Below are 19852 nucleotides of genomic sequence, written 5' to 3' on the forward strand. Positions count from 1 at the left end.
TTTATGCGCTGGATAAATGGTAAAATGGAAAATTATTTTGAGGAGTCAAGATACTTTGTTAGGTGTGGTTGCGTTAGTAGGTGACTGAAATATAATGACTACCCAATTAAGGTATGAAAATAATGACGAAGATGAAAGAGAAGAGCACAACCTCTTTACCAATAGATCCACGGTGATGGCAAATTTTGAAGAATGGATCAAAATGGCTACAGATAATAAAATCAATTCGCGAAATAGTTGGAATTTTGCATTGATTGATTATTTTTATGACTTGGACGTCCTGAAAGATGGCGAGAATAATATTAATTTCCAAAAGGCATCAGCCACGTTAGACGGGTGTATTAAGATTTATTCTTCAAGAGTTGATTCAGTGACAACAGAGACAGGGAAATTGCTGAGTGGATTAGCGCAAAGGAAGACAAACGATTCATCTAATGGAAGCGACGGTACCAACGGAAATGGTCAAGGACTTGAAGATGACGACGATGAAGAGGCAAACGTGCAGATCGATCCATTAACTGGTATGCCCATTTCGAATGACCCTGATGCGAACAATACAAGGCGAAGAGTTTACAATCGTGTTTTAGAAACCACCTTGGTGGAGTTTGAAACAATTAAGATGAAAGAGTTAGACCAAGAACTAAGCATTGACCCATTGTTTAAGAAAGCCTTGGTAGACTTTGATGAGGGCGGTGCTAAAAGCTTATTATTGAACACATTAAATATAGACAGTACCGCAAGAGTTATATTTGACGCTTCTATCAAGGATAACCAGCAAATGACTCAAGATGAAGCCTTTCAAGATCAAAGCCAAGAAGACGATCCAATCGAAGCAAACAGTGTAGTGAACAGTGATAATGAGCACAGCCAGTCACTACTTAGTAGCTGTAACGATTCAATGCTAAACATTTCAGTCGCGAATGCTCCCTCAATGGAGGATGAGATTTTATCCCTTGGTATGGACTTCATAAAATTTGACCAGATTGCTGTTTGTGAAATTTCAGGATCAATTGAGCAACTTAGGAACGTTGTCGAAGACATCAATAAAGCAAAAGGTTTCATAGAGAATGTGAATACGAAATTCGATAACTTTTTGACGGAAGAAGAACTACAAGAGGCTGTCCCAGATAATGCCGAAGACGGTATCGATGAACTTGATATGGGCATGCAGCAGGAGCTAGAATATCCTGACGATAATCATGATAATACTCCCCAAGATGAGGAGGTTGATCAAGATGATGGGAAAAGCGATACCGTAGGAGGCATATTTGAAAAAGATCTAATGACATATTTTGATGAGAACCTAAATAGAAATTGGAGAGGAAGAGAGCATTGGAAAGTACGTAATTTCAAAAAAATGAACACAGTGAGTAAAGGAGCTGATGCATTAACAAAAACACCAGCTCCTGTAGGAGATTCTACGAGCAAAAACACCGAGAATGACAAGTTAACGGATGCTAAGAAGAAGAGCAAACAAAAAAAGACTTTAGAAATTGATTTTTTCCAAAAGGATGATGGGTTTGAAGATAAGATTTTTGGACCCAAGGGACGAACAAAGATTGATATGCCAATAAAGAATAGGAAAAACGATTCGCATTATTTGCTACCAGATGATTTCCATTTTTCTACTGATAAGATTACAAGATTATTTATCAAACCGGGACAAAAGATGAGCCTTTTTCAACATAAGAGACATTCGGCGGGCGATACTAGCTCAAGGGCTCTTGACAAAAGTACGTCCTCTACCAATGCTACAAACAATGATGCTCCTGCTATTGCAGATGAGCATTTTTGGGCAAATAACTATGAAAGGATAGAACAAGAACAAAAAGAAATAGAAAATTCTAAGGAAGTTGGCGATGTGGTTGGTGGGGCACTGGATAACCCATTCGAAGATGATATGGGCGGTATCGATTTTAACCAAGCTTTTGAAGGGGCTGATAACAGCGAGGAAGGGAGCGTGAAACTAGACTTACAGGATGACGAAGAACATAAATTCCCCATTAGGGACAACAAGGTCACATATTCAAGGGTCTCAAAAAAGGTTGACGTGAGAAGGTTAAAGAAAAACGTATGGAAATCGATAAATAGTTTGATACAAGCACAAGATGCCAAAAAAGAGGATACACTTCCTAAAGAGGATGAAACTTCTAAAGAAGACGAACCACCCAAAACAGACGAACCCCCCAAGACAGACGAACCTCTTGAAGAAGATGAGCCTCCCACAGTGGATGAGCCTTCCAAAGAGGACGAGCCTCGCAAGGAACTTAAATTTTCTGAAATTATCCAAGGTATAAGTAAGATGTACTCGGATGAAACGTTAAAGGACATCTCTACGAGTTTTTGTTTTATATGCCTTTTACACCTGGCTAATGAGCATGGGTTGCAGATAACCAGCACAGACAATTACGATGACTTGATAGTGAACTATGAGGATCTGGTGACAGTACAAACAGCGTCATGAAAGTAATGATCTCTTTTCTTTGTACTCCGAAGTTTCTCAAAGCCTTCGGACTTACCAGATCCTTATCGCCGAAGGAGAACAGCTTCGGGAAAAAAGTACATATAAGAAAACAAGGTATTCTGTTCCTTCAACATCGGCACAGCAAAACAGACGGTCATGCATCCAAAATGGCTAGAATAATACCACTTTTGTTTAAATTGGTCAATAGAGCAGTAATCTTACCCACGGTGGGGTTTACACTTGGCGTTGGCGCGTTTGTGAAAGCATGGCCAGATGATGCCGGTGGCCTATCATTGAATGATCTTAAGACGCCTTTAAAGCTGGCCAGCGCAGCAAAGAGTCGACAACCTATGGTGCTGCAGAGAACGGACATCCTTGCACAAGTTGAAGAAAGCGAAATCTACAAAAAGTTGGTCAACGAAGATAATACAGAGCATATTTTATTCAGCGAGAAAATACCTAGCGGACATAGAGAATACCATGTCGGACAAGGCCTTTTGTTTGGCAAGGGAAAGCTTGAAATCGATCCGTTAGTTTTCCATGATGTGAACCGCGGCGAGGTGACCGTGATTTATCATTTGGGCACTGAGTTGGGGAACAGGGAAGGTAACGTTCATAAGGGCCTACTTTCATTGCTATTAGACGAAGCGCTGTGTTACTGCGGTTTCCCGCTGTTACCTAGCAAAAGAGGTGTAACAGCAAGACTGTCACTAGAGTTTCTTGAGGACATACCCGTGGACACAACCATTATGTTAAAAGCAAGTGTCAAAGAGTGCAAGGGTAGAAAATGTGTTATCGAGGGACATTTAGAGGAGTTCCCATCAGAAATGGCCTCTGGAAAAGTGGGTAAAGGCTGGAACTTATTCAGCCCCAAAAATGAAGCAGTCAAAAAGTTTGTTAAAGCCAATTGCGTTCTCGTTGAACCTACTTGGTTCAGGTACTTCAATTGGCTAGACATGTTTTGAAAGTCCAATCCTGTCTCAAATTAATATTCTCTATTCAAAAATTATATATAGATATGCATATACATATATATACGCATGTGCGTTTATATATATTTCATATAATTACCGCCGAAGCACAAACGTGCCTTATTATGGGTAAATGATCTGTTCTTTTTTTGGAGTAAAGCCAGAAGGCGATGGAGCCGACGTAGAAAACTACTCCAGCCTTCTTCTTTTCATGTCATCGTGACTATCGCTATGTGTTGGTGTAGCCATCGAGCTACCGCTAGATTTGTTTTTCCTTTTCTTGTTATTGGCGTTCGCAGTTGAACCCGATTGACTTTTGCCCGTACCGTCCAGATCGAATGCCAAGTCATCTATGTCGAAAGGCGCTTGAGCGCCACCCTGAGCCTGGTTCGCAAACTCGCTTGGATATGACCTTTCAAACTGCGACAGCACTGAAGAGCAAAGGTCCCAATCGAAATTTGGAGGCTGGAATAATGCGATGTCCCTATTGCGCAGCTGCTCGCTCCACTGCTGTTCTGACATGTTTTGACCCGGCCCCTGCTGGGATGGTTGTATCATCATGTCAGGGTTATTTTGGAAAAGAATATGTGCTATTTGGCCACCCTTGCCATTTTCTCTGGTCGGTATGGTGGAGAATTTTCCTGAAAGATCGGCTATTTGGTTCTTGTAAGACTTTCTCAGTTTCACGGCTTTCGTGCCGTCCACGTTCGTTCTTGCCACTTGTCTGGAGATGTCGTCCAGGCCGTACACCGATATCAAGTCCTGTAGAGGGTTTGGCTGTTGATACGTGTACGTTGTTTCTGGATCCACGTAATAGTAGTATGAGGGAATCGTGCTTTCGTCTACGCTTGAGGCCATTATAGTTGTATCTTGTCGGTTAAGTTAATATTGGTAGTATTAGCCACTATAAGTCTTTATCAAGTTGCGATTGCTAGACGAGAACGGAACGAAAAGGCTCTATTTAAACCAAGTACACCTCTTCGTTTCTCAATATTGTTGGGCTTTTCTTTTTTTTTTTTTTTCTTCCACGTCTATCTATTGTCTCTATCAAAATGTGGGAAAAAGAAACGTAGAATGATGAACCAAACGAGTATGCGACGTTTTTACATCCGTGCATTCTAGAATGTTTGGGCGCAATACCAACTGTCGTTTTTTTTTTTCGGTTCAAAAATCAAGCTGGAAAGAGCCCGAACTGAGGCCGCTTGCTGTTTCAGTGACAGATGGCTGGAAAATGCCCACTGGGCGCTGTTGGGCCCAGCAAACCAGGCCCGGAAGCCATCCGCCGGGCGAAGGAATTGGCCTTGCTAGGAGGAGACTGTGTTGGCCTTTTCCCTGGAGAGCTGGGAAGGCTGGGCTGGGCTCCTGCCCCCGAAGCAAGGGAGAATGGAATCCTTTCCTCTGCGAGAGAGAGAGGTTTTAGTCTGGCAACAGGTAATACCGTTCTCTCATCTATTTGCAAAAACGTTTGCTAAATACTTTTAAAGAGCTTAGCTTTTGATATTTACTTTGTTCTCCTATTCTAAAGTAACCACCAAAAAGGGACAATACACTGAACGATAAAAGTATGTGACACATGATTGTATGCTAAGATGAATGGCCTGAACGGCAATGTTATGAGATCAGCATCAGCTATACGTGGCGATGGAAGTAAACATTAGTGCACACGGAAATTGGATGAGATGACCTACTTTAGACCAATGACATGGGGTTGTCTACTAATGCATACCAAGTCTGAAATGCAAGCCACTAGAGTTGGATAGTGGAAAGAGCTAAAGAAAAAAAATTCTCCAAGGATTAAGATGCGAGATTCTCATATTCAATCATTCTTCAGGTTAACGTTTCTTGAATCTGTTATACTAACAAAATGTTTCCGTTTGCAAATCTTTTTTGCTCGTTTTTTCTATTTTTTTAATCAGATGGCCTCCTTACCTCACCCAAAGATTGTCAAGAAGCACACCAAGAAGTTCAAGCGTCACCACTCTGACCGTTACCACAGAGTCTCTGAAAACTGGAGAAAGCAAAAGGGTATTGACTCTGTTGTTAGAAGAAGATTCAGAGGTAACATCTCTGAACCAAAGATCGGTTACGGTTCTAACAAGAAGACTAAGTTTTTGTCTCCATCTGGTCACAAGATTTTCTTGGTTGCTAACGTCAAGGATTTGGAAACTTTGACCATGCACACCAAGTCTTACGCTGCTGAAATTGCCCACAACATTTCTGCCAAGAACAGAGTTGTCATTTTGGCCAGAGCTAAGGCTTTAGGTGTCAAAGTCACCAACCCAAAGGGTCGTTTGGCTTTGGAAGCTTAAATTAAATAAAGTCTTACAAATAATAACCTTCATTTAATTTTAAATTTCAATACAAAAAATTCAAATCAACCATAACTTTTTAAATCTACCACTAGATAATTGTATAAAGTGATTTACTGTTTTTTAATTTTGTTTTCATTATCTATCAAAACTATGGATTCTTTTCTAGCTTTACTCTTGGAAGAGCTTTCTAAAATGTATGTAAGAGAGAGTGTGTGTGTGTGTGTGTGTGTGTGTGTGTGTGTGCATGTGTACATAAGTTCCTCGGTTAGTAGTATAACCAGTTCAAAAGCAACGCGACCAGGGTCATGACAAGTAACGTGGTTGGATTTAGACCCTGCTCTCTAGCAGATGATGTTGATGTCGAACCTTGCCTATCGGATGCCTTCTGGCTCGGCATCGCGGAGTAAGACACTTTTACTTTCTGAAAGACCATGACGTCCTTGTATTGTTCTTCGAGCTTAGCCCAGTTGGACAATAGCTTCGTATCATTCATGTCTGCGTAATCTGCAGGGACAGGAAGTGTAACAATCAAGAACTTGTCACGTCTTTGTCTGATTTCGTCTTCAGTAGTCGATTTGGGTAGTCCAAGGAAAACAACTTGGACTTCTGTACTCTCATGAGCCTCAATGATGGCCACATTGGGCCTCACACAATAACTTTTGGGGGCACTAGTCCTCACTTTGAAAATCAGCCTCTGGCCGCCATCGTTCTCGAGCTTTATATACTCCGTTGATTGTTCATTAAGGGGAGCTGGAGCAGTAAGTATTAGTAAACGTGTACGTTATACCAAAAATAGCCGCAAAATGCCCGAAGAAATCCTACTTTCCAAACATACCTTTGAATGCCAATTCTTCCGGCACTATCCTCATTATTAATCGCTCTTAATTGCCATTCCCTGTGACAACTCATCATGTCATTGTGAAATACCCTTTGTTCCTTCTTATAACAATGGATGCGTCATTCTAAACGGGCAAGCCTTATTAAATTATATTTAGTTACTACAGTAGTCTTCATATATGTATCGAGGAAGTCATTAGCATGTTGGCTTAGTAGTCATCACCTTTAGAGACGACTTCCTTCTTGTTCGCATGCAACAGAATAGTGTGTTCGAATTGCGCGGTGTAGGAGCCTGGAATATCGTTTAATGGAGGATAGTCCTGCACTAAACCGTGTCTGACCAAGTTATTCAATGCAAATAAGTATTTCTCTTGGCCCAGTCTGTCCAGATATCGACGGCAGAAGGGTAAAGTTCCAAAGTTACGGTCTATGACTTTCAATAAGTTTTTGGCACTGTCCAATGTGGGCATTACTTGTTGCTCGTCGCGAGATCTGGCATAGTGGGAAACTTCCCCGCCGGAAGTGACATAACCTCTACCAGTAGAGCCAAAAGTTTCGATGGCGAAATGTTCACCTTCCTCCATCTTTGTGGTGTCCCCATTCTTGACAATTGGGACGGACTTACCACCATGGATACTGTACGGTCCGATATTGTGCCCGCAAAGGTTACGACAGGGTTTTACTTGGAAAGTTTCGCCATTGATCTCCACTTCGTAGGATTCCATGACTTCTTGGATGGCTTCACCAATGTCAGTCAGTCTGACATCGATACCGGCTTCTTTGATACCCGTGTAAGTGGCATCCTTGACGGCAGCCAGCAAGTTGTCGTATTGCGGGTCAAACGCAACGGTAAAAGCGGAGTCAATGATGTTACCGTTTATCTGTACACCATAGTCCACTTTCATCACGTCTTCGTATTTCAAGACGGTCTTGTCGCCTGCATTTGGTGTGAAATGTGCAGCACAGTGGTTAAGGGAAAGGCCTGTAGGGAACCCGATACCTTGAGATTTTGGATTATCCATCGCTAATAAGTCTTCTGCACCGGTAAACTTTCTGGTGGAATTTTCAATCATATCGGCGATATCCATTAACTTCATCCCTGGAACTATCTTGTCCTTGATGACTCTTCTCACACGGCGATGGATTTCAGCACCTTTTCTAACATCATTCCAATGTTCGGCCCTTTCCAAGTCTCTTTTCAAATAACGGGATTCTTCGTCAGTGGTTCTTTCTAGATTGAAATCCTGGTGGTAGTCCATCCACTCACCTTCTGGATACTTCCCATCTGGGAACAGCAATTCAATTTTCTTCACATTGCTCTTCTTCTTCTTCTTTTTCTTGTTCTTCTTCTTCTTATTTTCCGTTGGGCCTGATTCGTCAACTATGGTTTCGCCCTGCGGCTCGATAGCCTCATTTTCTAAATGTAATTCCTTCAATTCTGATACAGTAGCATTTTCTACTTTGCCATCGGACATTCTCGCAACGTGCTAACTCCTTTCCACAGTGTCTTGCTGTGATATTTACCTTATTAAGCAACTATTATGGGTTGCTTTTCTTTTTAAAGCTCGCCTTTTTTCATCATCGAAAAAAAACGTAACAAGAGAGACTCGTTAACTAAAAAGGCCCATTAAAGAATAAATATCTTGACAAACCTTACACAGAAAGCGCATTCAGGATGTTGAGGAGCTCGTGTAGGCTTTCAAGGTCCTCTTTAAGAAGAAATTTTACAACCGCAGGTTTTTTGCGTCAGCAAAACTCTGACATCGACAGAATTATATTAAATCCAATCAAACTGGCTCAAGGGAACAAGAACAATGATGGCCAAGCTTCTAAACTCAATAGTAACAGCGCAGATATACTATCGATGGAAATTCCAATAGATATGATGCAGTCAGCAGGACGAATCAACAGGAGGGAGCTTCTATCCGAGGCAGAGATTGCTAGGGGTAGTGTGGAAAACGCTCAAATGAGATTCAATTCAGGGAAATCAATAATCGTAAACAAGAACAACCCTGCTGAATCATTCAAGAGGTTAAACAGAGTTATGTTTGAAAATAACATTCCTGGAGATAAGAAAAGTCAACGATTTTACATGAAACCAGGAAAAGTGGCTGAGTTGAAGAAGTCTCAAAGACATAGAAAAGAGTTCATGATGGGGTTCAAAAGATTAATTGATATTGTGAAAGACGCCAAGAGGAAAGGATACTGATTTATTTTCTAGGTCTTAAATGACATTACATATAATCTATTCAATTCAATTTCTGTAAATAAGTTAAGTGTAAATATTCACTTGTTTTTACATATTTTTTTATTCAATTATCTCATATATCCATTATTTCCAATGTATAAAAAAGGAACGAAGTAAATACAGCTGCTCGAACAAACTACAAGAAGAAGCAGACACAAAAAGTAAATAGCACGAAGCACCAACGATATGCCATCAGACCCACGTTCAGGGGTCTTGACTCTGCTCCATACAGCATGCGGTGCAGGCGTATTAGCTATGCCGTTTGCATTCAAGCCGTTTGGGTTAATGCCAGCTTTGATAACACTGACGTTCTGTGGAGTATGTTCCATGTGTGGGTTGCTATTGCAGACGCGAATAGTGAAGTACGTACCTAAATCTGAAAACGCTTCATTTGCTAAACTCACACAACTAATCAACCCATCGTTGAGTATAGTATTTGATTTTGCCATTGCTGTTAAGTGTTTTGGAGTTGGTGTCTCTTACTTGATTATTGTCGGAGACCTGATGCCACAGATAATGTCATCGATCTTATACCGTAATGATGATAACACCGGGGATTCGCAAGAGCATCACTGGTTCTTGGACAGGCGATTATACATATCTTTAGTCATAACGTTTGTCATTGCTCCCTTATGCTTCAAGAAAAGCCTAAATTCTCTACGGCATGCTTCTATGATTGCTATTGTTAGTGTTGCTTATTTGTGTGGCTTGATTATTTACCATTTTCTAAATCGGTCCCAATTAGAGAGAGGCCAAGTCTATTTTATGACACCCCACCAAGATGCCCAATCTCATTCATCTCTGACAACGTTGCCGATTTTTGTGTTTGCTTATACTTGTCATCATAATATGTTTAGTGTCATTAATGAACAAGCAGACAAGAGCTTCAAGATCCTCAGAAAAATTCCTATTGTTGCCATTTCTTTGGCCTATATTTTATACATCGTTATTGGTGGAACAGGTTATATGACCTTCGGTGATAATATTGTTGGGAATATTATCACACTATACCCGAACTCCATATACACCACCATCGGAAGGCTGGCTATGCTACTACTCGTTACGTTAGCATTCCCGCTACAATGTCATCCCTGTAGATCGTCCATAAAAAACATGATTGTTTTTATTGAAAACTTAAGAAAGGGCACGACGCATGATACCACGACTGGCTTTATTCCTCTAGACAATCTAAGTAGTGAAGATCCCCAAGAAATAGCACAACAAGACAACGAGCAATCAAATCTGCCAGGTGAATCAATAAGACAAACTAATGTCATCACTCTTTGTATCTTGATATTTTCATATTTGTTGGCCATTTCAATTACTTCCCTGGCCAAAGTCCTAGCCATTGTTGGAGCTACGGGATCCACATCTATCTCTTTTATTTTACCTGGTCTTTTTGGCTACAAATTAATCGGCTCAGAGTTTACCAACAGGAATGACAGAGTGCCGACAAGTGTAAAGATTTTCAAGTATTTAGGTCTATTCCTATTTATTTGGGGTATAGCAGTAATGGTAACTTCTTTATTTGCTACCGCATTTTTAGGATCATCATCCCATTGAATCTTTGTACATCACATTTTTGTACTTTTATAAGACAAAGATAAAAATAAATAAAAAACTCTCTGCATGACAATTAATAAAATGGTGACCATCCCATGTATATAACACTTAAATTCGACGGATCTGTTGCTTGCTGAATTAAGTCCTGTACACTAGACTCGACGCTTAACCCATTACCCATTAATTTTTCCTCCACACCTTTCAGAGCTCTATAAGATTCTTGGTTTTCGTTTTTGTCACTGATGTTAATAAATTTACTGACATTATCAAAAGTAGAAATAATCTCACTCTCTTCTTCGAATAGGTGTTCATGCTTTTTGACTGGCGACATTACCCATGAATAAAGCGGATCCCATTTCAAGATATTCAAAACGCACATCACCTTAATGTAATCCTTTCTTAGTAAGGCATAGACTCTTTCACAGCTCCGTCTAAATAATCCATCTACACCTGTGACTCCAAATCCGTCTATAATATCCCTGGTTAATCTGAAGGGAACCAATTCTGGAATGGGTAGCAGTCTACCCTGGTCGAAAGCGATGCCCAGATCTATATGAATAGGCTCACCTGTTGAACAATCGAGTAAAATATTGTTCAAATGTCTATCACCTAGACCCAATATATATCCGACAATAGAACTTGCGGCAACACCTCTTGTGTACTTTTTCTTAGCTTCAAACCAGTCATTTGGATCAGGAAAAGAGTCAAAAAAGAAATTTCTTAGTTGAGGTTTTGTCTCGCTAGTAACTTTCAAGTAAGTTTTCAGTCTCTCTTTGTTCGATTTTGTTTGGACTGCTTTCATAGCTTTCCTTGCTTGATCGAATGTTATCTTATCATCTTTATGTAGTGTACTCAAAATCTGATGTAATGATGTAGAGTTTGCTACAAATTCAATTATTCCCGCCTTTGGCCCTAACGGAATCACTTTGTATGTTCTAATACCTAAGTCCAACTTTCTTAGCACTTTGTCATTTCTTAAAATTTTGTTAACCTGTTGGAATACTTGTTCCATAATGGCATCTTGTCTCAAATCGTCGTTACTGCCCTTCATTAACACCTTTTGTGTTGTTCCATCAGAAATATTGAAGGTGATTATTTTTGGCAAGGATAATCCAGTACTAGTGATGTTAACGGTTTCATTGACGGATACGATATAAGGGCGAGCTTTCCTTCCATCAACGGAACTCCTGATAGCAAATTCACTAGTTGGTAAGGGAAACTTCCCTAATTTCAGCTCATTCAGCCAATATTGTCCAATTTTCAAATTAGCTAAATGTAGCTTCTTTGTATTCTGCACAAATTTAAAATTTGCTAATTCTACAGACATTTCACAAAACTCTTGTACAGGAAGTAAATACTCCTTTGCAAAAGCACCTTTATCGTATCCCTGTAGCTCTAAAAGAATCTTCCTGACAGCTTGGATTTTTTGGGATATGCCGGTATCTTTATTAGATTGTTTGTCATATAGTAATATACTCATGACTGAATAGAGAGAATCATATGGTAGTTTATAGAGAAGGCGTTTCATAGTTAGCTGCAATGGCTTTTGAAATTCGTTATCCTCCATTGAAATCTTTGATGCAATCTGATTTACCCAAGGTAAAAACTTCCAACTTGGTATCGTACCAATTTCTTTATATAGCAACTGATTGATCCTACTATTGTCGTCATTTTCAAACCATAAACCACAAAACTTATCAATAATGTCATTATCGTACTTATTACTGAAAACTAAGGTGTTGAGATAAAAGTGAAGCGCATGCCATAAGAACTTCTCTTTTTGAAGAAGCAAAGTTTTTAATATCTCAGAATCTCTATTATATTGTATTGCAACACGATGGTAATGTCTTTTGGCATCTTTTCTTTCATTTTCTGGTAATTTCGTGTTTTTGTATATTAGTTCCAAAGCTTTCAGGTTGGCCTTCCCAGTATGTGATCTGCGTTCTTTTTCTTCAATCTCTCCGTTTGATCGTAACTTTTGGGCTTGTTCATCAAGAAAGCTGCCAAGTGTATAAAAGACATCGGAGCTTGATTCATGGTCGTCCACGTTTATATCCCAATTCACAATATTTTCTTCATATATCGTGGCAGCTGATTCAAGTCTGGATTCAGAACTCCACTTGACTAAGTGAGCTTTAACTTGATCCATTGAAATGTCGAGAAGTGATTTAAAATTGTTGTATTGTTCGCTTCCACTAATGTCCATCTTATCATAATCTAAAAGGTCTCTCATTATCATAACGGGTGTTTTATACTCGCGAGATTCCCAAAGGGCATTAGCAGACACGTAACTTGCCAACCTTTCGACTTGGGATGATACAGAAGAGTCTTCATACGAGTGTATAGCATTTTTGACTATATTGTTCATTAAAGTAGCGTTTCGTAGCGCATCTTGAGACGCATCGTTAGAAATTGCCATCTGAATGTAATTAGCAAGCTGAATAACAGAGCCAAGCTGTAAGTAGTTCGAAAGTTTTGCGTTCTGCTCTAGCGTATTTTTAGAAAGCACGTTCATTAAAGTGTATCTACTCTTCAATGTTATTTTGTGATCACGGAAATCTGTAATTTTTAGTTTTGCCTCGTCAGCATTCATGATAGATTTCAATGTATGTGGAAAAGAAGTGCCAAGTTGAGAAGTTGACGCTATTTTCATGAATTCAATAATTGCGGTTAAAGTATCCATCCATTCCTCAAGGTTGGGGAAGTCCTGTCGACAGTCAAAAACTGTTAATAAGGAGTCCTCTAAACTCTTAACAGCATAGTCAATATCTCGCGGTATGTTTTTTATGGCGTTGTATAAACCTTTCGCTTTGGAATCAATCAGTTTTGGAGTCAACAATTTCCAATCTCCTAATTCCAAACTCCATTTATAAACATCACTGGATCCTGAGTTTCTGCTTTCTAATAAACTTGTTAGTCCGTAGAAACCGCTCTCTTCTGTAGCCTTAATTAATGACCCTCTTTCTTCTTTAGATGAACCGGTATAGTTTGCATCAAAGTCAGCGTTATTGAAGAGAAAACGCTTCCATGTATTTGATTCAATTCTATTAATGGAGTTTAAAACTCCATTGATTGAATGTGGAACAGGCAAACCTGCTATAAAATCATTATCATTTATGGATTCGTAAATTCTTTGAAGCGTGTTTATATTCATCTCTTCGGTCTTTGGCATGTTCATTTCCTCAAATAATAAATAACCGAATTCAAATTCTTCTATTTGAAGAGAGATTTGACAAATATTTTCTAAATCCAAGCAGGAATAAGCACGCAGACAGTTTCTTTCTTTATATCTTGAACCCATTCTTATCATTTTTACTACACTAAAGAGCAACCTCAACTTTATTTTGAAATCTTTAGCATTTAGCAGTATTGATAATTGGGAAAATATCTGGTTAATCCACTTTAAACAGCTCTTTGGATCAAATGTCATCGAAAGGAAAAATAAATCTTGAAGCACTGATTCACAAAAAGTGCTTGATTCTTTGCACAAAGGATACAAACACACTATGTGGGGTATATTAAATGAGATGTGATGAACTAAACCACAAGCAAACTTGGCTATCCAACTGCCATATGGTTCGTTTGGTGAGGCATAGCAATTGCGTAGAAATGTATCCATTTGAGCTTTACTAGTTAATGGGTGCATAGCGTTCAACACGTCCTTATCCAATGGAGCAATTTTGTCCTTGTTTTCATCTAAAATTTCCCCAGTAACGCCAAACTCGCTTCCTGTATTATCAATTGAATAACCCACCAAGTACGTCATAATGCACTCCGAAAGAAAGAATGTTCTGGTAGAACTATATAATTCGGCTTGTTTATTAAACGCTGAAAGACGTCCGTATATTGTGTACGGTAAACCAGGATGACCAAATACGACCTCAAAATTTTTCAGATGACTATCACTGCTGAGAGCTGATGAAGTATTTACTTTTACTTCTTCCTGTGAAAATTTATTCGAGAGATTTGCGAACCACAATTTGAAGTTTAGACTGAGATATTCCTTCGGAACGTGATGTTTTAGAATGTTACACGCAAATGTACTAGAAACGAAATAATCTATCTTTGACGTTACTGGTTTCCTAGCGTGTGAGAAAAGTAAAGAAAGTAATATAACGTCGTTTGTAGCACAATCACTCGCTTCCAATACCTCAGTGTTTTCATATATGTCATCTTGAATCATATTTCCGAGTATCGCATCAAGGCAGTGTTTCCAAGTCTTTTTTTTCATGAGGTTCCAGTGCTCTATAAGCCTTATAGTTTTTTTAAAGGACGGATTGAGTTCTTTATTGTTCTCTCTCAAATATATGAAAACTTTGCAAAAGAAGATGGACAACGACCGTTCTACCATAAGCATATTTTTGTCAACGAGGTTGAAAATTGAGTTGAAAATTGTGATAATTTCATCATGGATTTGTATATCAACCAAAAACTTTGAAAGTCGAACTATGATAAAGTTCGAGATTGATGAGTTTAAAAGTATATTTTCATATATCACAAAGAGATACTTCAATTCCCTGACACTTCGTAATTTTCCTGTATGAGTCGACGCTTCTTCAAGGTCGGTGACAACTGAAAGAAACAACAGTTTGAATTCTTGAGCGGAATTTTCTTCATTAGAAAAGTGTTTTTGGATTAAGTTTGTTCCGGCAATTAAAGGTATATGAAGTGGGTATTGGTACCTCATAGACGCAGTAGAATTCTCAAACAAATATTTGGCAAGGTAGGAATCTGGATATAGTTTTTCAATGATTGACCGAACCTCTGTTAGCGAGCCTAGGTCTGTAAACCTTATGATCCATTTTAGCATTAACAAACGGTATTTTTGGTAATTTTTTGCCGTTGTTTTACCTGATATTTGAGGTATTATATCGAATACTAGTTCATTTATACCGCCACCGATAAAGGCAAGTGGTATGCATAGATAATAGCTATTTTCAACCAGGTAGGCATCGTCATGTTCGGAAATTTCATGTAATAATTTCAGGACTTTTCTTTCATTAAAACCGTGAGAAAAATATATTGCAGAAATCTCAACAAGATATTTTGCCAAAAATTGATGCATATCATCAAATTCAAACAGAGATATATCCCATTCTGTTTCAAGTTTGGCATTAGGAACTTTGATTTTGTTAAACCAGTACATGATTAGATCAAACTTGCAGAACTCAAAGAGCTGCATAAGATCTTGATGGTTTAAATCACTTGCTATTTGTTTCAATGCTTGTTTGATAAACGTGCGCGTGTGGTTAAAGTTTGAATATGTCATCATGTCTTCCAAAGAAAATACCAAGCTTGGGTAAGAAACTAATGATAATTTAGACATTGTAAGTGAGTAAAAGGCTGATTTTTCAAGACTCTGCTGAGGGGAACCAAACAAGTTTTTGACTTCAGAAAATATTATACTTTGATTTTTGTAGCTCACCTGGGCCATGTAGTTTGAAATGATGTCCAATTCGTTAATAATTGCGCATGGATCTACCCTTTGTAAGCACCTGGTAAATGTAGCAAATACTCTTTGCTTCCCCCCTCTGACTGATCCGTGGGAAAGATCGTGGTATTGAAGTAGGTTGAGTAGTAGTTTGGACAGGTTAATCGTAGGTGCAATACCAGTGAACGAATTATCTTCGAACCTTGATATTATCCAGTCGAGAATATCATTACAATCGGAATTCAAGGATTTGTCAGGGTATGATAGCCACTGCTGTCTAATTGCGTCGATATATGAGGTAAGCAAATACATAGCCTGATTGGAAGAACTATAATGATTGCAAAGCAACTTTTCTCCCAGAGCTTCTGTGAATTCCTCTAAAACTTTATTATACGGAGAATGATCCGCAATCTGTTGCTTTAGCCATTGGCAAAAAGCGCCAAGGCAAGACATGAATATATCGGTCGTAATACAGTCAGAGAATTCCAATATAGCAACCAAACGCTCCGAGACGTTTCTCCCCTCTGAAGCCCAAAGATAAGCTTGAAATGCTTTATCCATATCTGAGTGGTAACGTCCTTGGAACTTATGTCCTCTCGCATCAGGGCTAAGATCCCAAGTGCCGTCTTCAGAGGAGGCTTGAAAATGATTAACGATAGAAGTTCCTGTCCTGGATTTGCTTTTTTGCATTCTAATGAAATCGATAACAATGCCCTTCATATCAATTTTATCAAATACCAAGTGGTTGACATTTGCCGTGTGTATTGACAAAACCTCCTCAAAGAATAATCCATAAGAGGCAAGATTATCGAAAGTGAGATGTGGAAGAGTTAATGAAATTGTTCTTTTATACGCTGATATGAACTCAGAAAAAGTAGAGTCTCCACAGAGATTGTCTACAATTTGTAGCATTTTTGCCGCCCATCTAAACCTTTGTAGAGGTGACAGCGATGTTTCGTTTTCGATATTTTCCAGTAGCCTGTAAATAATTTCGTTGTACCTGGTAAGGTTCAAGGCCACTTTTGGTATATTAAAGAAGGGTGTATCATAACTTTTCAGTTTTTCACCAGATTTTATACCAAGAAGAAATTCCCGCTGTTTCTGAAAGTGCTGCCAAATATGACAGCTTTCATCCCAAAATGGTAAAATTGGCTTTTTTCTCCTGCATTTTCTATCGTTAAATGGATCTTTTGTATCATATTTGTTGCCTAACCAAGATATGAAATTGGGGAACAGATCCTGCCTATCATCAATTTCATGCAATTGGTTCCACTTTGATTTTAGCCACACAAAGATTCTATCAGAGGAGGACGAACCATTTATAGATTGAAAATCTTTTCCAAAATGCTGAAGATACCCCCATAGCATGAACGATTCATTAGAGATTAATATAGGTCCTGAAATGTCAGATAATTCATAAAGATCATAAATTTGATTAACGGTTTTCTCGTCTAATAAAAGTTGTTTCGAAAATTTTATTGCGTTAACTAGCAAAAGACAGCTAATCTGGCATGATTCTTTTGATTTCACTAATGGTAAGCAAACTTTGAATAAGCGCGTCATATCATCATTACTGATTTTACATTTGTGTTGGGATAGCAAAGGGATGAATGTAAAACATACCAAATTAAATGATTGAACTTTCTCGAATTTAGAAAAGAGAAGTTCTTTCAACTGCATAGTAAAATTTTGAGTAAAATCTTTTAGTGCTCCATAAAATGAGCACAACTGTAGCCCAATCAATTCCAATTTGTGTGAGTTTTCTTCCCGCAAAAGGTGGATAAGAAATGTGTCCATATCGTCTGAGACCCGTAGAATAGAAGTTATATCCGAATCACATCTCCTCTTTTTAAATAACAAAGATGTATTTTCATGTTTGCTGTTCAGTGCAAAATATGTCAACAGTGATTTTGTTATTCCTAGTATTTTTAGCCAAACTGATGTACCATTACTATCCCTAAGCCTGAAATCACACAGTTCAAACCACGACTTTTTATCGTCTGAATCTCGAAAACTTGAACATTCAATGTAGTCTAATGTAAATAATTGAGGTTTGTAATCACTCAAACGTAAAAGAATGTATTCGCGGTATAGAGACAGAAATGATTCGGAACGAAGCTCTTCTTTGTAGCTCTCTTGGCCAATCATATAGGGCAGTTTTTGGTTCATTAGTTCACTCGAAGTAACATCGAACAGTGATAACTGGTCTTGTACTGATTCATTGGAAGTATGTCCGATTGTGAGATTGTAATTCCATGTTTCCTTAATGAGCATCAGTATATCAATAATACTTAAGCAGTGGCACCTCAAAATTAATTGGTTGATTAAGGACATTATCAACCTTGTATTACCATTTTCCTTTTTATTGAGCCTTAGAAAGTCTATAACGCTCCAAATGATTGTCTTTGTCACCTGATAAATGCCGACTGTATCTAATGTTAATAAATTTAGAAGAATCGATATAAAATTAGTAAGTGTCTTATCGACTATAGATATTCGCATTTGGTGGCTGAAATATTCACAAACTTTGTCCACCAAAGACACCCATTGGTGTACCATGAATTTTAGTTTGAAAGGGTCACTTTTGATCAAGGTATCCAGGGCAAACGACAAGTGGACTGAAACACCATCTAATAAACTTTTGGAGTTCTCTTTGACCATCAATTCAGGTACTACTGACAAAAGCAGCTTAATTGTTTTCACTTTAAATCGTGTGCATGTCTTCTCCACAAATAATCTTAAAACATATGATACTGTGGATAATCTGCTTTCACTTAGTGATAACTTGTTCTTTGTTAGATCCGTCAAGTTTCGAAGGATTTCACAGTATTTTGTGTGTTCAGATGCAAGTAGCTCTACCAGAGCATCCGCTGTAGTTGGCAAAACTTTAGTCGGTATCCTTTCAGGATCTTCTTTCAAAACGGTTGTTAGCTCGTCTAAAGCATTGTTTCTTTCTTTTATCTTGGTCGAGGATAACAAGTATAATGCATCCATGATTCGGTGATCATTCATTGTTTATGATGCCAACTGTGTTGCCTTTTTTCTTTTCTGGTAAACTTTTTTATAAAATCTGCTTGTTTAGTGAGGACAGGAGTGAAATGTTTAGTTAGTTTTAGTTATTCTGTTGTCTTGATTCTAGTTGATCTTAAAAGAATGAATCAATATGCATATTGTACGGCTGGAGTTGTTAGTTCGGTTCTTGCCTGTAGAACGCCCTTCTTAGCATTCATATACATTCCCTCTTTCTGGCGTATATATTGGTCATGGCATACCAAAAAAAAAAAAACATGTAGATCAAGTCGATGACTTTATCTACTTTCAAAAAAGAGTAAACAATGTTAACAATGTCCTCTAAAAATGCAATGAATCAATTGAGTTTTCTTAATCTGTTTAAAAGATCATGTTATATAGAAAATATATATATTTGTAAAATCTAAAAGTAAGAGTCAAAACAATTTCCTTTTTACACGACAACACCGGAGTTGGATGCAACTCTTGGCCATAAATCGGCACATTCTTTACCGACTGGACCAGTGATGGCAGAACCCTTCATTTCACCCTTTGGGTTGGCGATGACACCGGCATTGTCTTCGAAGTACAAAAAGACACCGTCTCTTCTTCTCCAGGACTTGGCTTGACGAACAACAATAGCTGGCATAACCTTCTTTCTTAATTCTGGCTTACCTTTCTTGACGGTGGCCATAACCATATCACCTAAAGAGGCGGCTGGCAATCTGTTCAATCTGGAACCAGAACCTTTGACGGCGATGACGTACAAGTTTCTGGCACCACTGTTGTCAGCACAGTTCATGATGGCACCGACTGGTAGACCTAACTATTTAAAAATACTTCTCAAATTAATGAATGAGAACAGTGTTGTTAGTAAAATAAGTCAAATAGAAAATTGGTATTTTTTGATTAATTTTGAGGAGTGAAAATGAATGATACATCCATCGATTCTAAAGAAATGGCGATGGTTTTTTTCTTGTTGTGCCACACAGTGGACAGAGAGATGMAAGTATGACT

The 19852-nt window shown here is 38.4% G+C and overlaps 10 protein-coding genes across 10 annotated transcripts; 5 read left to right on the top strand and 5 right to left on the bottom strand.

Annotated features, from left to right (window-relative positions):
* Nucleotides 1–94: 94 nt before the first annotated feature.
* Nucleotides 95–2464, top strand: BRN1 (condensin subunit BRN1; the record flags this gene model as incomplete). Its single annotated transcript, XM_018363344.1, has 1 exon — nt 95–2464. One exon carries the CDS (start codon nt 95–97, stop codon nt 2462–2464), a length of 2370 nt encoding a protein of 789 aa, XP_018223473.1.
* Nucleotides 2461–3429, top strand: MRX3 (Mrx3p; the record flags this gene model as incomplete). The annotated part of the gene is made up of 1 exon (XM_018363345.1): nt 2461–3429. One exon carries the CDS (start codon nt 2461–2463, stop codon nt 3427–3429), a length of 969 nt encoding a protein of 322 aa, XP_018223474.1.
* A 195-nt stretch (nt 3430–3624) lies between these two features.
* Nucleotides 3625–4293, bottom strand: ROX3 (Rox3p; the record flags this gene model as incomplete). The annotated part of the gene is made up of 1 exon (XM_018363346.1): nt 3625–4293. One exon carries the CDS (start codon nt 4291–4293, stop codon nt 3625–3627), a length of 669 nt encoding a protein of 222 aa, XP_018223475.1.
* Nucleotides 4294–5234: 941 nt separating this feature from the next.
* On the top strand, nt 5235–5744 carry RPL32 (60S ribosomal eL32 domain-containing protein; the record flags this gene model as incomplete). The annotated part of the gene is made up of 1 exon (XM_018363347.1): nt 5235–5744. One exon carries the CDS (start codon nt 5235–5237, stop codon nt 5742–5744), a length of 510 nt encoding a protein of 169 aa, XP_018223476.1.
* Nucleotides 5745–6012: 268 nt separating this feature from the next.
* On the bottom strand, nt 6013–6240 carry SCS22 (phospholipid metabolism-regulating protein SCS22; the record flags this gene model as incomplete). The annotated part of the gene is made up of 1 exon (XM_018363348.1): nt 6013–6240. One exon carries the CDS (start codon nt 6238–6240, stop codon nt 6013–6015), a length of 228 nt encoding a protein of 75 aa, XP_018223477.1.
* Nucleotides 6241–6793: 553 nt separating this feature from the next.
* MAP2 (methionine aminopeptidase) lies at nt 6794–8059 on the bottom strand (the record flags this gene model as incomplete). The annotated part of the gene is made up of 1 exon (XM_018363349.1): nt 6794–8059. One exon carries the CDS (start codon nt 8057–8059, stop codon nt 6794–6796), a length of 1266 nt encoding a protein of 421 aa, XP_018223478.1.
* A 200-nt stretch (nt 8060–8259) lies between these two features.
* MRP21 (mitochondrial 37S ribosomal protein bS21m) lies at nt 8260–8793 on the top strand (the record flags this gene model as incomplete). Its single annotated transcript, XM_018363350.1, has 1 exon — nt 8260–8793. The coding sequence occupies one exon, from the start codon at nt 8260–8262 to the stop codon at nt 8791–8793; it is 534 nt and encodes a 177-aa protein (XP_018223479.1).
* Nucleotides 8794–9018: 225 nt separating this feature from the next.
* AVT5 (amino acid transporter) lies at nt 9019–10395 on the top strand (the record flags this gene model as incomplete). Its single annotated transcript, XM_018363351.1, has 1 exon — nt 9019–10395. One exon carries the CDS (start codon nt 9019–9021, stop codon nt 10393–10395), a length of 1377 nt encoding a protein of 458 aa, XP_018223480.1.
* A 73-nt stretch (nt 10396–10468) lies between these two features.
* TEL1 (DNA-binding protein kinase TEL1) lies at nt 10469–18838 on the bottom strand (the record flags this gene model as incomplete). Its single annotated transcript, XM_018363352.1, has 1 exon — nt 10469–18838. One exon carries the CDS (start codon nt 18836–18838, stop codon nt 10469–10471), a length of 8370 nt encoding a protein of 2789 aa, XP_018223481.1.
* Nucleotides 18839–19289: 451 nt separating this feature from the next.
* RPL23A (60S ribosomal protein uL14) lies at nt 19290–19637 on the bottom strand (the record flags this gene model as incomplete). Its single annotated transcript, XM_018363353.1, has 1 exon — nt 19290–19637. One exon carries the CDS (start codon nt 19635–19637, stop codon nt 19290–19292), a length of 348 nt encoding a protein of 115 aa, XP_018223482.1.
* Between the last annotated feature and the right edge of the window lie 215 nt (nt 19638–19852).

This window comes from Saccharomyces eubayanus, chromosome II (genome assembly GCF_001298625.1).
Source record: "Saccharomyces eubayanus strain FM1318 chromosome II, whole genome shotgun sequence".
Classification (NCBI taxonomy): domain Eukaryota; kingdom Fungi; phylum Ascomycota; class Saccharomycetes; order Saccharomycetales; family Saccharomycetaceae; genus Saccharomyces; species Saccharomyces eubayanus.